The sequence below is a fragment of the Rhinoderma darwinii genome, chromosome 1, assembly GCF_050947455.1.
Source record: "Rhinoderma darwinii isolate aRhiDar2 chromosome 1, aRhiDar2.hap1, whole genome shotgun sequence".
Taxonomy (NCBI): domain Eukaryota; kingdom Metazoa; phylum Chordata; class Amphibia; order Anura; family Rhinodermatidae; genus Rhinoderma; species Rhinoderma darwinii.
The window spans coordinates 124,259,747-124,278,536 of record NC_134687.1 but is presented as its reverse complement, the minus strand read 5'-3'; the positions used below and the strand labels follow the sequence as shown (position 1 = coordinate 124,278,536).

The 18,790-nt window shown below is 41.8% G+C and overlaps 1 protein-coding gene across 4 annotated transcripts in view; it reads left to right on the top strand.

Moving 5' to 3' along the window:
- ARFIP1 (ARF interacting protein 1) overlaps positions 1-18,790 on the top strand; it is a 135,343-nt gene that overhangs the window by 24,573 nt on the left and 91,980 nt on the right. For 3 of the 4 annotated variants that reach the window (XM_075860348.1, XM_075860345.1, XM_075860347.1), the window contains exon 2: positions 2,320-2,399. The exons of the other annotated variant lie outside the window; for it this stretch is intronic. In XM_075860348.1, coding sequence (XP_075716463.1) covers positions 2,322-2,399 — 78 coding nt within the window. In that variant the 5' untranslated portion in view covers positions 2,320-2,321. The remainder of the gene's footprint in view (positions 1-2,319; positions 2,400-18,790) is intronic. 4 annotated transcript variants of the gene reach the window in all.

Sequence of the window (18,790 nt, the reverse complement as noted above, 5' to 3'; positions counted from 1 at the left end):
CGCTTTTTTGCTGCGGTTTTCACAGCATTTTTCGCCCGCGGCAATTGAAGCATATTCAATGACTGAGCGCAAAAAACACAGTAGAAAACGCTCGGAAACGAGTGTCGTGTTTTTTTTTCTGCCACCCATTGATTCCAATAGGAGGTCAGAGACGAAGAAAGGACGTGCTGTTTTTTTTGGGTTTTTTTTCCGCGAGCAGCTCTGGAAAAAACCTGACTGCGTTTCATCCAAGGAGTCACAAAATATTCCAGAAGAGCACTACACTACCAAATGAACAGCTTCTTCACGCACCTACTGTCTCCACCCCCCTACCCTTGTTGATTGTAAGCCCACGCAGGCAGGGTCCGCTCCCCTTCTGTACCAGTCTGTCATTCATTAAGCTCATGTTTATTGTACTTTTGTTATTTTTGTTGTTTTCAAGGTACTTAAACCTTTCTGTATTTCCGATGTACAGTGCCCTGAAACTAATGGCGCTATAAAATAAAAATAATAATAATGTGTCTGATTTAAGGATGCTGTTCAAAAAGAATGGTCTAAAGTACCTCATCATCCATATTGAAATTAAGTTTGAACAACCTGTTCCCATGTTACAGCTCTACTGACAACAGGATGGAGCTGCTGGCAATCATCTCTTTTAAAGGTTTATTCCCAACTCACACATTTATGGCATATCCACAGGACTGGTGCAAATTCGACCTTTGCGAGTGGTTTCTGTAACTTTATAAATCTTAATGGAGCACCTATCGCACATTTATGGCATTTTCTGTGGATATTCAAGAGGAAAAGATCAGCACTCCTTGTGGAATTTGGAAAATAAATCTTCTTTATTTATTTATTTAGATAGCCAGCGGAAGGCTGAACAGCTTAAAGGGAATGTGTCGCTAGAATTATTATTTTTTCTTAGTTAAACAATTAGTATTTAAGTGATTACACATTGTTTTTAATTTTTTTTATTTTTTCACAAGTCAGGAAATATTATAAATTAGATTCCAATTTTTAACATTTCCATGTGCTGGGCACTAAAGGGAGCACTTCCCAAAATTGCAGCATGGTCAATGTGTTAAAGCAGCCTCATTGCTTTATGCTGCAAATTTGGGGTAGACACACTCGCTCTAGTGTCCTCACACAATCCCCCCCCCTCCCTTATTCTGGCTAGTGCCAGAAAAAAGGATGGGGTCAGAATCATCAAACCTACACTGTGCCGCCATTTTCTGAGCGACTGCACAGTGTAGGAGGATTAGATACAGGGCTCAGCAGACGGTATAACACAAACATTCACGAACGTAAAACACACATCACATACACGAACATAACTTACCTGCTCCTGCCGCCTCTGCTCCTATTCCTTGCGCCTTCGCTTCCTTGAACATATGGCCGGAAGCTGCGGCCGGAAGTAGTCCTCTTACTGTCCAGCCGCGGCTTCCGGTCCACATGAAAATGGCGCTGGATTTCGTTCTCTGCCAAAGACCTTCCTTTTGGTCTGTGTGGGAGCGGCGCACTTTCCCTTTAAAGTGGACACAATACATAAAACGTCCGTCCTCTCTGACGCGTTTCTAGCTCACAAGAGCCATTACTCATAGAATCATTTATATATTCTGTGGATATCCCATAAATGTATGAGTTGAGAATACCCTTTTAATGCACAGACAAGCCGGAAAGCCGCTATTTGCAGTGGGCCTTGCTCTATTATGTCCATGTGCCTATAAAGGGACATATGGATCAGGATTGTCTGAAGTAGACAAATCCTTTAAATTGATACGATTATGTGTTAACTCAGGATTCCTATGGCTTCCAGTCAAGTTTCTTTGTCGTAATGTTGTAAACCATCCAGTGTGCAACTATTTGAAGATTTCTAATTCATACAAGATTCAGAAGTCAGACATTCAAGACAAGCTCCCTGTGTAAACGGGGTGTACTGACTACAGGATTTATGTTGGCCGACCCCACCTATTTCAGTGGGACCGGCCAACCATCCTACGGGTATGGAGGTGTCCCGACTCTCCTCGATGGCAGATGTTGGGGAGAGAAGGGTCAGGCATGTTGAATTTCAACATGCCCGATCCTTTAGTTTGTTAGATAAGTCTGGCAGCAGCTTTCTCTCAAAGAACACATGCACTCTCGGCTAAGTGTGCATGTGTATCGTGGAGTTGGGAGGAATAACTGTTGGGACAGAACGAGCATTTGGCAGACAACTATCTAAAATGTATGGCCTCCCTTAGACTCTGTAATTTGTTAAAGTATGGGTTCTTTATAAGACAATAAGTAGTTAAATCAGACCGTTCACACAATGCATGCTGATTCTGTTTATTTTATTTCCAGATATGTCTGACAACACAAGTGATACAACAACTAATGATGCAACATTACCTGATCCTGAAGATGTTGTTTCTGACCCTGAGGTCTGTTATTAAGATAAATATAACCTAGAAATTATTAGCTATCTTAATCTGGCATTGAAATCTCTGTAAGGAATTGCAAAGCCGTGTAATGCTAGCTGTTTGGGGATAATTCATCACTATAAGGCTGAAGGCACAATGTCCCCATTTGTGTCCTACTACTCATTGCTGTTATTTAAATGACAGAGATGGTGGAAATTGCAAGCCCTTAAGGCTAATAAGTCATTTGTTTCTAGGTTCATTCATTTGGATAAGGTGTGTTCCCATATTTATCAACCCGTTAGTGACCACCAATATGGCAGTCACTGACTGGCCTTAGGCTAGACAGCTGCCTTTTCAGGGTGCCCTAGTCGACATCCTACACGGGTGCCGCGTGCGGGCTGGAGTGGGCGGTGTCATTAGACAGACGAGCTCCTGCTCGAACGGCCAGAATCTGAGTGGTCAACAGTGACCGCGGCAACTAAGCACTTTCAGAGTGAGTGTAATTTCTGTTACCCATCGGCGGCTTGCAAATGAAATCGCGGGCTGCGGATGGGTTGCCATAGTAGTCGGGGGGGCCTAACAGACCCCTAGGCATGCTATGATTGTATGCCGATTAGGCAGTGCAAGAGGCATGTTCTAATTGCCTGACCGTTTTACACTGACAAGCAATAATGCTTTGGCTTTGTTCACATCTGCGCTATGCTCCGTTCTGACGTTCCTGAGCCCTGACCGACACAAACTGAAATCATAGTTTTCCGTTTGCATCACCATTGATTTCAATGGTGACGGATCCGGTGCCAATGTTTTCCGTTTGTCTTCGTTGAGCAAAGGTTCCGTCGTTTTGACGGAATCAATAGCGTAGTCGACTATTTATATATTTTCTGTCTGTCAGGGTCCCGTTCCGACTTAACGCCGGAACGGTACCCTGGCGCAGATGTGAACGAAGCCTTTGGTATACTAAGTATAATATAATATGGTGGTAATGAAGGGAAAAAGGGAATGGGAGGAAACCTCCAGCTCACCAGTCTGATGCTCCTGTGTTGATAATCGCCCGGACCATCCGTGACGGCACACGGCAAGCAATAGCAGAGAAAACAGAAAGTGGCAACATTTTGAAGTACATTTTGTTTTCCTGCACCAAGCCAGGTTTTCAGAGGCTCATAGGTGTCAGAATGGTGGAAACCCCCACAAGTGACACCATTTTGAAAACTACACCCCTTAAGGTATTTATTAAGGGGTGTTGTAAGTATTTTGACCCCACAGTTTTTTGCTAAATTTAATGCATAGAAGGTGAAATAAAAAAAACAAAACACTTTTTATATAAAAGTATCCCTTTGAAGACCGATTTCTTTGTAAAGCGACCATGAGAATGAAGAATCACACTCCAAAATCTATCACCCTGTTTCTCCTGTTTTCAAAAATGCCCCCATTGTGACCCTAATGCGTTGCCTGGACACACGGCAGGGCCCGAAAGGGAGGGAGCACCCGAAGACTTTCAGGACACACGTTTTGCTTGAAAATGTTTCAGGTCCCATTACACATTTATAGAGGCACTGAGCTGCCAAAAAGATAGAAACTCCCCATAAATGACCCCATTTTGAAAACTAAGGTATTCATCTAGGTGTGTACTAAGTATTTTGACCCCACAGTTTTCGCAGGAAGTAATGCAAAGCAGGTGGAAAGAAAATTTTATTAGACTTTTTTTCACAAATGTGTCATTTTAAGGTCAGATTTCTTGTACAGAGGACATGAGAATAAGGAAATGCACCAGAAAATGTATCACCCTGTTTCTCTTGTGTTCAAAAATATACCCATTGTGGCCCTAATGAGTTTCCTGGACACACGGCAGGACCCAAAAGGAAGGGAGCACCCGGAGGCTTTCAGGACACACATTTTGCTTGAAAATGGGAGGATTCTACTTTTCTAGATTGAGAAATATATGTCCCTAACAGTTTCTACACCCTATGACTATGTCGTGCTAAGAAAGCAGCTGTCCTGAAATCATGTCAGTCCATAGACATTATGTATATCAACCCGCTCTGATATATAGTAAGTTAGAGTGGGAAAATTTATTAAACTGTTGGCGGAAAAAGGCAATATATCCCCAAAAAAAGGAGGAAGAATGTATCCAGCTATGTGGAAAACTAGAGCATGTTCACAGGATGAAAGAAAATTTGTAGGGCTGTAATGACTTTATTATTCAAAGTGACTGGTCATACAACGTCTCTTTAGCTCCATCAATCCCTATATAAGGGACGAATGTGCCAAGTGACGCGGTACACCATAACAAGCCCCTGCCCGGCAAGGTAGGAACCGCCATGTGCACAAAACAACCAATCACCTGTAGAATATATAAAGGGACAGTGTCCCACACCGTATGTATAGATACAGTAAAGGACCACTACTCCCCAAATTAATGTCGCTATTTCTAGAAGTATTGTCGGGTGTAAGAGGTCCACCAAAAACCCGAACAAAACTATAATAAAGCCCATAGTGTATTGATAAGGAACAGCTCGCTTATTAGAAATCCTCAGAATAAAAAGAAAAAATTATGCCGTATCCCCAGTGAGAAACAGCTATTTATGGCAGGACATAGTCATAACGGAAAAGGAAATAAAAAGCTTTCAGGGCACAATTTTATCTTGAATGAATTTCAGGGCCTTATTCCACATTATATAACTGGGTTATATCCCAAAATGACTCAGTCTAGAAAAGTATATTTCCCTCCCTCCCAAAAAAAGTGATTAAAAAAAAGAAATCTCTAAAAGAACCCTACATTTTGGCATCTCCTAAATACACAGCGAAGCTGTTTCCCTAAAAAAAAAAAAGGTGTACAGAAAAATAAAATCCTAAATAAATCCTGCATTTTAACTTTTATAGCTCACAAAAGAAAATTAGTAATGTGCGATGGTATGATAGATTTCAAAACAGGGACTTATGCATAGACCAGGGTTGGAAGGACAAGCGGAACAATAATATCGTGACTCACTTCGCTGTCCTCGTTTGCTGCAGACCCGACACCGTTTTTTGGGGTATTTTTGGTTAGGTGTTGAAGGGATGGGGTGTAAAAAATGTTTTTCAACAAGTCGGCGTACATCCTCTGACTCATGGACTACTCTCTGGTCTGCAGATTGAAATATGAGATCTTCAATCACTTTCTCCTGAAATTCAAAGAATGTAGCCCTGCCTGCTGATTTTTTGTACAGGACAAATGCATTGTGCATTGCAACCTGGATGAGGTATATTGCCACTTTCTTATACCACGTTCTGGTTTTCCTTTTAACCAGATAAGGTTGTAACATCTGGTCGCACAAATCTACCCCACCCATGAATTTGTTATAGCCGATGACACACACAGGCTTTTGTCTATCTGCAGAGGCCCCACGTTCTCTAACAGTTGCTGTTGCACTTGAATGGATAGTGCTGATCATGTAGACGTCCTTGCGGTCACAAAATTTTAAAGCCAGCATCTTCTCAATTTGAAAAGTGCATGACTTCCCCTTTGGTAGTTTTTTTATCCACAAACCTTTGCGATTCCTGCGTATTGTGCCACAGGCTCCGGTGTTGGCACAATGAAGGGCTCTAAACAATGGCACACTGGTATAAAAACTGTCCGTGTATACATGATACCCCTTGTGTAGGAAAGGGCCAATTAAATCCCACACAATCTTACCAGTGGTACCAATATTTGGAGGGCACCCTGGTGGATTGAATTCACTGTCTTTACCCTCGTAGATCTTAAATGCACATGTGTAGCCAGTAGTGCTTTCACATAACTTGTAGATCTTTACCCCGTATTTTGCACTTTTTGAGGGTATGAATTGGCGGAATGAGAGACGCCCTTTGAAATTCATTAGCGATTCATCCACTGCTAAATTTTGTTCAGGGGTATATGCTCCTAAAAAGGAGGAATTAAGAAAATTTAGCAAAGGCCTTAATTTATACAGCCGGTCACGGCTTCTGTCGCTGGAAGGGGGTGCCTGTAGGTTGTCACTAAAGTGGAGAAATCGTATAAGTATTTCGTACCTGCTGCGTGACATAATGCCAGAAAAAATGGGGGTGGCATGTATAGGGCTTGATGCCCAATATGACCTAATAAAGTTTTTTTTTTATAATTCCCATGTTAAGGGTGAGGCCCAGAATTTTTTTTATTTCCGTTGCATTTGTTCCACAACCTGGCATAAGGTGACGAAGGCTTATTGGCAATGTACTGCCTGGCATACAAATTTGTTTCCTGCACAAAATGTTCCAAAACTTGGTCCGTAATAAAAATATTACAATTATTTAGTGGTGAAAAATTACTGACATTGGGACTTATGCCAGGAGTAGCAATAAAGTCATTTATGGTGGGAGAAAATAGACTTGTGGGTTCCCACACTAAATTGGTTTGGTGGGGTTGCGCAATTTCAGGGGCTGCACTTTGAACGGACGTTGTGGCAACTGCGCCGTCTCCCATATCACTGGTGTTGGGTCTCATATCCGTAGAATCCCTTGAAGCGACACTTTCGCTGTCGCTTTCAAGTAAAAGCTCAACTTCAGATGCAGAATCCATATCGGAGCATAGCATCTGATAGGCTTCCTCAACGCTGTATCTTTTGGCAGCCATAATGATTATACAGTCTAAACCGCAAATAATAAACGTAACTAGCGGTTTCAATTTTTTTATCAACTAATCACACTAAAAGAATTAAACTTTTTTTTTTTTTTTCCTCAAACCTAAACCCTACGCCTAACACAAACTGTAAACCCAAGCCCAGAACAGAACCCTACGCCGTCTAACAGCGTACACGCCGTCTAACAGCGTACCCTAAAAAGAAAGTCGTTTATAGTACGATTCTTCGTATATACAGTAAATATATTTATATATATATATATGTATATACTATAAAATACTGAAAAAATGATTTATTTATTTTTTTGAAACTGTGTGAGGAACAAGTGATTTTGTGTAGGGGACACTGACACACTTGTATCTGTTTCTCTCCACAGCTAGAACAGAGTGAGGAGAAACAGATACATATTTTACTTTTATTTTACAGTAGTGATCACTATGATTGGATATCATAGTGAACACAAAAAAGATCAGGAACCAATACTATTGGCTCCTGATCACTGCTCTAAGAACAGAGCTGCTAGCAACAGCTCGTTCTTAGAGCAGGAGCTGTCATTTAGACACTCCCGGCGGCTCTGTACACAGTAACAGCATGTGACCGCTGTGATTGGCTGTCACAGCGGTCACATGCTGTTACGACGAAATCGGCAGGTCCTGATGGCTGCACTAAGAACCGGACCTGTTACATACAGCCGGTTTTTAGTGCAGACTTGACCAGGCTGCCGTTAAACCCACTCTACTACAGCGACGCCAAAAGGCGTCGTTGTAGACTGAGTACATGCACCGCCCAACGTCAAAAGACGGTGGGCGGTCGTTAAGGGGTTAAACCATAAGGTAACAGCATAAAAGAAAAACTGCAAAAAAGGGGAATTTCTTTTTATTTAATTTTTTATTTTTTCATCCCATCCCCCCAAAAAAATAAGTTAAAGTCCCATGCACCCCAAAATGGTACCAATGACAACCACATGTTGTCCCGCAAAAAAACAAGCCCTCATATGGCTACATCGATGGAAAAATACGAAAATTATGGCTCTTGGAATTAGACTAATCAAAAACAAAATATTTCAGTTCAAAAGTGTTTTTATTGTGCAAACGTAGTAAAACATAAAAAAAATACATATTTGGTATCGCCGTAATCATATCAACCCAAAGAATAAAGGTAACTTGTTATTTAAGCCGCACGGTGAACTATGTAAATTTAAAGAACAATGGCAGTATGTCTGTTTTATTTTATTTTATCCCCCCCCCCCCGATAGTTAACAAAAGTTCATCAAAAAAATTATATGTACCCGAAAATGATGCCATTGAAAAATACAGCTCATCTGGCAAAAAAAACTCCTATGTCAACGGAAAAAGGAAAAAAAAGTTTGAGCAATTTTTTTAAATTCTTCTATTATCGCATTCAAAGAGTTATGTCATTAAGCTTTAAAATAGGCTGGTCACAAAGGGGTTAAATATGTGTATTTTTAATTGTTAAAGCAGAAATAAATTCGGTACACATCTATAAATTTGAAGTATTGTGAGTTAGTGTGGCAATTAAAAGCAAATCACTTAAACTATTAAAGGGGTTTTCTCAAAATACTAAATAATCTCCTATCCACAGGATAGGTGATCATTTTCTGATCGCTGTGGGGCCCCACTGCTGGAACCCCACTGATCGTGCAAATAGGGATACCGAACCCCAGATCCTCCTTACTGCACCCCCAACACTAGATTATAATTTTATCTGATTTGGGTTGTTTTAGGGCCAGTAGCACTTCTGCTTGCATACTCTTTAAGGGACTAAAAGGATTTTGGACAGCCGGCTTTTTCCGTAGTCTATTGATAAAACAGATATGTAACGATTTCTCGATGAAAAGTTGGTAATCTGCATCTGCGGAAAAATGTATACGAAAGAGCGCATGTTGTGCGGAGACGCATTCGTCCAAGTGGGAACAAATTTTATGACGTAATTGGTTGGTGCGTTCTGTGTACATATGGTAGGTTGTATGAAATGTAGATTTATGTACAGTCTTAACCACGGTTCACGACAAACTACTGAAAAAATACAACACGTCATATCCCACACAGGTTTTGCGGGTTGCTTATTCTGTCAAATATAATCGTTTGGTGCATGAAATATGAACAATCGATGGATCATAATCCTCTAAAGCTGTCGTTTTGGCCCATCAAAATCACTAGTGTATGGCCACCTGTCAGACTGGGATCCGATGCTACCTTGGTGCTGCATAAAATAGTACAGTACAATAATGTAAATGCCATTATTGATGGCTGTAGACGTGCATTTTCATCATAATGCATCACTTGCTGTATAATTTGCAGGTCATTTCAGCTAGGCTTGCTTATTTAATGATGGTTAGCGAAATCTCGGACTAGCTAGTCTTTCATTTTATTCATACTTTGGTGCTGGTGTTGATATTAGTTTGCTGCTATGTGAAAAAAAAATCTGTTTCTTCCCATTAGCTAGGGAAAGCCCAATGTAGAACACCCGTCTTGGAAACTGAGGCTGGTTGTTGTCCGCTCTCCATTGTTTGTATTCTGCTGCAGTTCTATAATTCCTTTTAAATAAAAAATGACCCATGAAATGTATCCTTTTTGTTTGTGCTAGTTTATTAGCTGTGTGTGAATGGATACATCGTATCTTTGTATAGTAGAGTCTCTACTAGTTTGCTATGTATGCAGAATAGTAGAAGTAAAAGAACATCATTGCATTATGCTTGCTGGCTCCTTTTTAGCCAATGTGAAGTTCCACTCCGCTTTTCTCCATTTGTGTGAATAAGGCCTAAGCAGCTTCGCTGCACTGTTAACAGCATTCAGACATATGCTTTACAGCAGCCTCATGGACCATAGGAAACCGTCTGGAGATGACCCATTAACTTCTATGGGAAGTGTTGTGGGCATGCTCTGTGACATGCAAAGGTTATTGTGCAGGGAGGGGTGCTCTTTCAGTCACCTATTGTCAATGGTCGATCCTGTGTTCTCTACCTCCAGCTATAAAATATAAGTGTTACCTTTCAGTGTAAGGCTGGGTTCACACAGAGTTTTTTGACGCGGAAACCGCGACAAAAAACATCACAAATGGCCCCAAAATGCCTCCCGTTGATTTCAATGGGAGGCGGGGGCGGTTTTCTCCCGCGAACCGTAAAACCGCCTCGCGGGAGAAAGGGCATGTCGCTTCTCTCTTCGGGCGTTTACGCCTCTGACCTCCCATTGACTTCAATGGGAGGCAGAGAAAGCACATTTCGCGGCGTTTTATGCCCGCGGCGCTCAATGGCCGCTGGCGAAAAACGCAGCGAAAATCGGCCTCAAACTTCCAAACGGAATTTTGAGGCAGGAATTCCGCCTGCAAAAAAACTCTGTGTGAACTAATTCTGCCTGTGATAATGAAAGCTCAGAAGTGATCTCTACAGAACAGGAAGTGTCAGTGAGGCTCAGTGGTCAGAGTAAAAACTGCAAGATTTTGAAAATTATTTAAAAATATAGATCATTGTTTACCAACTTTATAACTATAGGGGAACCCCTGAACAACTTTTCCACTTCTGGGGAATCCTTGATCCCATTCTTACCTTAAAGAAGCATGGTAAAACGAGGTAATGCAGCCTATAATTCTATATTCTGAGACGAGTTTTGCCAAGCATCTTTGAGAATATTGGAATTAGTTTGCGATCTCTACTCTGAGTATGTTCACACAGGGCGGATACGCTATGTAAAAGTACACCGCGTATACGCCCTGGACGATGCAGGGTATTCTGGCCGAAAAACCGCATGTAAAAAATAACCAAAAACGTATACTTAACGGTAGCCATGGCGACGCGTCCCTCTAACTTCCTGCAGCCCGGCCTCCTAGGATGATGACGTTTCATCCCATGTGACCGCTGCAGCAGTCACGTGATGAAACGCCATCACTGGAGGCCGGGCTGGACACAGGAATAGAGAGATCTGGGTAAGTACGGTTTTTTCAGCTGATCCTTTTTATGCAGCGTGTGGATGAGATTTGTTAAAATTTTATCCACTCTGCTGCTACTGTATTTAGGGCTTGTCCACATGTAACGGAAATTGCTGCGTATTTTCCGTCTGGTATTGCGGACGGAAAATACGTAGCAGATTACAGTAGCGGCAAAGTGGGTGAAATGTAACAAATCTCATCCACACACTGCGTAATATTTCTGTTCAAAAATTTACCTGCGGTTCGTTGTGTTTTTTTTGTACCGCAGCACGTCCATTCCTGCTGTGGAAAGTGGACAGAATTGCTGTGTTTTTCAGGGGAGAAATCTCCATCTCCTAGCATTCGAAAAAAAGTAAATGGTGCGGTATTTCCATAGCGGAATTTCTACTAGTTTCTGCGGAATGGCTGCAAACATTTTCTGCAGCAATTCCGTTACGTGTGGACAAGCCCTTATGCTGCGGAAATACATTGCGGAAAATCTGCGGTATTTTACGCTACGTGTGAACCTGGCCTAAAAATGACAGGTCTTGCTACTGTGTTCTGGGGCACCCCTGACCAGGCTCCAAGGAACCCCAGGGAGCCCTGACTGGGTAACACTGATATAGTTAGTGGAAAATAAAAACAAATAAAAAAAAAAGCACGAATATTTTTAACATAAAAACGTTAAACAGTTGGTCATTTTCTGAGGACACATTCCCGTTAAAACTTTCATGACCAAGGGTCATTGATGCCCCTGTGTCCAGTGAAGAGGGCTATAAAGTTATATTCACACAACGCAAAAAAAAGTCTGTTAAAAATGGATCAACTGTCAATTTTTCATGGCTGTTTTTGCATCCGTGTGTCTCAAAATTTAAATCTATTTCCCGGCCGTCTGACCGTTTTTAACCCCTTCCCCCTGCTTGCATTCTGGGCCCTAATGTCCAAGCCATTTTTTACATTTTTCCATTGTCACATTCGAAGAGCTGTAACTTTTTTATTTTTGCGTCGGCATAGCTGTATAAGGTCTTGTTTTTTGCGGGACGACTTGCAGTTTTTATTGGTACCATTTGAGAGTAGATGCGACTTTTTGATCACTTTTTATCACATGTTTTTTAAGTCAGGATTAACAGAAAACAGCAATTTTTCCATTGTTTTTTATTTTATTTTTTTACGGCGTTCACAGTGCGGGTTAAATAATGTAACAGCTTTATAGTCGGGGTCGTTACGGACGCGGCGATAGCAAATATTTGTAACTTTTTTGCTTTATTGTAGTTTTTTTTAATAGTAAAGCATTTTGTAAGTGGGTTTTTCATTTTTTTTTGTTTCACTTATTTTTTTTTATTTACTTTTATTAAACTTTTTTACTAGTCCCACTAGGGGACTTCACTATCCTCCGATCGCTATTATAATACACTGCAATACTTTTGTATTGCAGTGTATTACTGCCTGTCCGTTAAAACGGACAGGCATCTGCTAGGTCATGCCTGCGGCATGATCTAGCAGGCATTCGCTCCAGGCAGACCTGGGGGCCTTTATTAGACCCCCGGCTGCCATAGAAGACACAGACACTCTGCGATTTTATCGTCGGGTGTCAGTGAGATGAGAGGGAGCTCCCTCCCTCTCTCCAAAACCATTCAGATGCGGTGCTCGCTATTGTGCACCGCATCTGAAGGGTTAAACGGGTGAGATCGATACTAATATCGATCTCACCCGGCAGAGCAGGGACGCTCCCAGCCCTCAGCTGCCTCTGGCAACTGAGAGCAGGGAGATTTCACGGCTCCCTGCTCTGTTTACTTTATTCTACAGCAGCGACGTAGAATGGCGGCGCTCTAGAATAAAGCCCACTAATGACCGCCGTAAAGAGGCTTATCGGCGGTCATTAAGGGGTTAACCGCCATTTGCCGTCCTTTTTCATGACCGTAAAAAAAAAAAATGAATTTTTTTTTTGTCCCAACCGCTTGAAAACACCAGTGTCCATGTAGATAGTGCCAGTGCCCACTGTAGATAGTGCCACATACAGTGCCCATGTAGATAGCGCCACCCCCTCGCAGATAGCACCATCTTACTACAACACATAGTAAGCAACATATTGCCACCTAAGCTCCCGCTAGGAGCGGAATCCCCGTTCAGTGCGTCGGCAACACTCTGGCCGGGGACTGTGCACCTAGAGGGAACTCCTGATGTCACTGTCCATATATGGACAGAGACGTCAGGGAGTCCCTCTAGAAGCGGAATCCCCAGCCAGAGCGCTCTGACCTGGGATTCTGCTCCTAGACGGAGCTTAGTTGGCTCTATCTGCAGGGGGGAGCTTAGGTTGTGTGTGGCGCTATCTACAGCCCCGGCAGACCTGAAAGTACAGCGCAGCTTACACTGAAGCAGCACTGTACACATTAAACCCCGTTCCAGGCTTCCAACGTTTATATATGTGACAACTGCACGGGGCATCGGCGGTTGGAACGTATATAGCTGTATGGCTGTCGTGAAGGTGTTAAACTTAGGCATATGCTGCAGTTACCTAAAATTGTAGAATTTTCAGAATCTCCCTTTACATTTAATAACGCTATGATTTATCAACTTGCCCAGCAGCCAGTTTATATACATTTTTACATGCTGCTTACTTATGGGTCTGCTGTTGTAAAAACAGCTTGGTGCCTGATTATGAGCCGTTTGGGAAACAGCAGATTTTACACCTGATTTCCCGTCGAATTATTGTAACCTCTCAACCGTAGTTTTCATCCATAATTACGGATCAGGTAATTACGGATGAAATTGCGGACCCATTTATTTCTATAGGCCACAGACACCTTTCCGTATATTTATGGATGTGCGTCTGGGCCGTACAAATGATCTACAAAATATAGAACATGTCCTATGGTTGTCCGCCACGCGGCACGGAATCGCTCATAGAAGTCTATAGGCGCTTCCGCAATAGCGGACAGCTACGGGTGTATTTGCGGAGAGTAAATACCCTTAGTCATGTGCATGAGGCCTAACCTCAAGCAGCAGTATCTGCTTCTATATGTAACGCTGAGGACAAGTATTTTGGCTTATTTAAATGGAATATTGTAGTATTATATCTTCTTGGTGTATTATTCTGCATCGTTTATACGTTTTGGATACCACATGCAATGGTAAAATTATTAATGTTTTGTGGCCGAACTATAGATATTTTACTTACTCAAATAATATAATTAAGGCTTTCTTCACATCTGCTTTGTTTTCTAATTTGTCCAGCAAAAATTACGGAATCTGCGACGGAGGCTTCTAACGGGGTCTCTGACGCAGGTGGGAACAGAGCCTAAGGTCTCATTCAGACGAGCGTAAAACTCGTCCGTGTGCTATGCGTGGAAATCACGCACCGCACACTGACCCGTTGATTTCAATGGGGCCGTTCACACATGCAGGAGTTATCACGCAGCGTGTCTGTTGCTTAAAACTCACTGTATGTCCTATATTGGTGCGTTTTTCACGCACCTATCGCCCATTGAAGTCAATGGGTGCGTAAATCACGCATGGCAGACGGATGCACATCCGTGTGCTGTGCGTGATTTACACATCAATTCAATTAAAAATAATTTTAAAAAAAATGTGCTTTGCGAGTGCGTGAATAACGCATGTCCCTCGCAAAGCACACTGATACATAACGGTCCAGATTTGCGCGTGTTTTTCACGCCCGTGAATCTTATACGTTTGTGTGAATGTAGCCTTATAGTATATAATTATTTGTTCTTTATATCTAAAGCTTTATCTATTTATTTCAAGGGTGGGGGCAATCTAATATTCTCTTATAGAGCGCAAAACCAACTTACCATTCGCCCGTCTGATGGTATTTTTATTATTTTTACAGTGCAAGTTCTGATAACTGCATCCATTATTTTTCAGTGTTTGAAATGTAGAGCATAGTAATTCTTTGTGGTTTATGTAAAACCAATAAATATCACATTTTCTATGCCGTCAGTTCTATTTTTGAAGTCTGCTTCTTTGGGAATAGATTGTACAGGTAAGGGTCATTGGGACTATCCCTGTAAAGATGGGCTAGATCTGTTTTCACACCTGAATTGTTGAAATTGGTCACAGTTAAATAAATAATGGCTCTGTTCACACTTGTACTAGGTCTTTTGCTGCTTTTTGATGGTCAGAATAGTGTAGCATGCTTAGATATTCTGACCTGTAAAAAAGGAAAGAAAAAAAAAAGACCTCTTACAAGTAAATAGGGGAAACAAAAAAATGGATTATGATGAACTGTAGCAGATCTGTTCTGATTGCAGATGCCGTAATGCCAGTGTGAACAAAGTAGGGCGTGGCAATTATGACCTAAATCAAAATCACGATTAGCTGAACATGTAACCTCGATTACAATTATTGAACGATTATTTAGGCCACACCCCTTTTTGCATTTCACACCCCCTATTTGCATGCTACGCCATTGAATTAATATTTATCCCCTGAGCCTGCTGCATACTACTGTATATAATATACCCCCTGACACTGCCCCCACATAGTATAATGCCCCCCATAACTGCCCTCCATACAGTATAATGCCCCATAGCTGCCTCTACATAGTATAATGCCCCCATAAATGACTTCCACGCAATATAATACCCCTATAGCTGCCCTCCACACAGTATAATGCCCCCATAACTGCCCTCTGCACAGTGTAATGCCCCATAACTGCCCTCCGAGGTGTAATGACCCGTAAATGACTTCCACGCAGCATAATGTCCCCCCATAACTGTCCTCCACGCAGTATAATGCCCCCCCGTAACTGTCCTCCACGCAGTATAATGCCCCCCCTGTAACTGTCCTCCACGCAGTATAATGCCCCCCCCGTAACTGTCCTCCACGCAGTGTAATGCCCCCCCCCCGTAACTGTCCTCCACGCAGTGTAATGCCCCCCCCCCCGTAACTGTCCTCCACGCAGTATAATGCCCCCCCGTAACTGTCCTCCACGCAGTATAATGCCCCCCCGTAACTGTCCTCCACGCAGTATAATGCCCCCCATAGCTGCCCCATGCTGTATAATGCCCCCAATAGTGCCTGATAAAAATAATAATATACATATCCACCTAACCCCGTTCCAATGACGAGTGGAGGAGATCCCTGTGCAGCTCGGCGCAGACGGGCGCGATAATGCCTTGCGTTACTGCCTCGCGTCCAGCGATACATGGTGAATGGTAGAGCATGGACCTTACGGCTTCCTGCTCTACCGACTGTATTGTTCCTGAAGATGCAGATACAGTTTTTAAACCGGGAGAAAATAATTGATAAAACAGACATCCGATGACGTCGATTAACTGCGCTGAATTTCAATTTATTTTTTGATTAATAGCCCAGCCCTAGAACAAAGCCTAATCTAGTCCTTACGGTATCTCTTTCCTTTTACTTTTACAGCAATCCGTTTGTAACTATTGTAATATCTGTCTAGTTGAAGCACTAGATCTCTGTTGAAGTGTGAATGACACTTTACACCTAGTGCTCGGAGTCACCATAAAAGAGTCACTAATAAAAGAGGTAGAATCTAGATGGTTTGCATATTAGAATATTGCATTCCGTCCTGATCGTGGTCTATGGGCAGCTTTAAACACTTGTAGACAATTTTCGTGTTTTTATTTTCGTTGTCTTTTTTTGTTTTTGTTTTTTCATTTTTTTTATTGTTGCATTCCAAAAGACCCAACTTTTTTTTTTTTTTTTTCTGTACACCGAATGGTATCATTTAATGTACCATATAATCTACTGGAAAACTAAAATTCTTTGTGGCGTAGAATGGGAAAAAACTGCGACGACTCCATTGTTCGTTGGGTTTTGTTTTTCCGTTCACGTGCGGTAAAAATGAGGTGTTAACGAGTAACTGCACTTTCATCAAACTTTTGATATGTCATAGAGACATATAAAAAGTTTGGATCGGTGCGGGTCTGGGTGCTGAGACTTACGCCGTTGCTGAAAAGAAGGTGCAAAGTACTCAGCTGTGCGCTTCTGCACCTTCATTTCAGCAACGGTGGGGGTCTCAACACCAAGACCCCCACCAATCCAAACTTTAGATATGTCTCTATGATTAAAAATGTGAAAGTGTAGTCACACTCTTTAGGCCGGATTCACACGAGCATGTACGTTTTGCGCGCGTTGCAGTTCCGTGTGTCATCAGTGGATGGTGCGTGGGTGCGTGATTTTCACGCATATGCCATCCTTATGACACGCGGTTTTGCTGTTTAGAAAAAGAAATTAAGTAAGTGCTTCCATGTGCCGTGCGCGATTTTCACGCAACCATTGATGCGCGAAAAACGGCCAAGTATAGGACATGTCGTGAGTTTTACGCAGCGCACATACGCTGCGTGAAAATCACGGACTGCCTGAACGGCCACATTGACTATCATAGGTCCGTGAAAATCACGCGCGTATCACGGACGTTAAACATGTTCGTGTAAATAAGGCCTTATTCTGTGGGTCAATACAATTACCGTGATACCAAATTGATATAGTTTTTTTTTCATGATGTGCTACTCTCTTTCCACTGATTGAGCAGTGGGGAGGCTTGTTTTTTTTTTTTGTGGGGTTAGCTGTAGCTACTATTGGTATAATTTTGGGGCACCTGCATGAATCAAGATCACGCTATTATTTTTTTTTTATTTTTTTTTTAGAGCTAAGACAGCAGTTCTGGAGTTTTATGGGGTTTACCCTGTAGCTTAAATAATATTAAATTGTAATAGTTAAGACTTTTACAAAAGCGGCGATACCAATTGTTTAATTTTTTTTAATTTTATTTTTTATAAATGGCGTTTTTTTAAACGTTTAGTTATTTTAATTTTTTTTATGCTTTTTAAAATGTTTTTGTTTAGTTTAGTTTTTAGTGGGACTTTACCATATGAACATTAGATACTTTATTGCCTTTATCTATGCTCTACTATCAAGCCTTTTTAGAATGGCACTGATGGCGGATCTTGGAGGCCTTTTAATGGTCCTCTGGCTGCCATGTCAACCTCCTGAAAGGTACCACGCATAGCGGGGCGGGGACTGATCGGAGGACAGAGGGAGCCCCTTCCTTTCTAACTGTTCAGATGCTGCAGACCGCGACATCTGAGGGGTTAAGCGGATGTAATGAGAATAATTTCTGTTTTCGGCCATTGCAGACGGGTGCAGACGGGTGTCATCTTGAGGTAATGCACATCCGACATAACTGTATATGGATGTGGCCGAGGGGTTACAAAAACAAACTAAAATCATATGGAACACCTTTTCTGTAAATGTGAAAGGGGATTCTATCGAGTGTTTTTTTTTTTTTTTTTTATATTGGTTTATATTGTAACAGCCAATAAAAAAGACACAATGAGGGCAAATTATCAATAGATTTGAGCCTATTTTTTGGCTTAAACATGCAAATCATGGCACACACAACATATTTGTGCAAAAAAAACACAACCTTTTTTTTTCTAAAAAAAATAAAGGCGACTTTTCTCGTCACTCGTCCGTTTTGAAGAGTGTTGAAAAAGGTAGGTGAGGGTTTACTGGAAGTGGCCGTGGTTTCCACATTTTTGACAGATTTACTAATGCTTAAGTCAGAATATGGGACGAATTGTGGCGCAAATCTACGCATAGATTTAATTTTCAGAATTTAGCACCGTGCAAAATGCTCCAAATGTTTTAAGAGGCAATTCACTCCAACGCATTTCCTTTTTAGACTAGTGTATGAAACGCCAGTCCTGTTAAATCTGCCCCTGTACGTCAAAAAGTTTACATCCGAAGAAACCTTTTGATGTGCGGTTTTCTAAACCTCTTGGTTTCCCCTCCCAAAATGCGTTTTTACAAAGATAGTGGTTTACATTACGTTTGGGGCATACAGCATACTGTAGCGGTATTCTGTGTATGGGGAAATAATTTTGA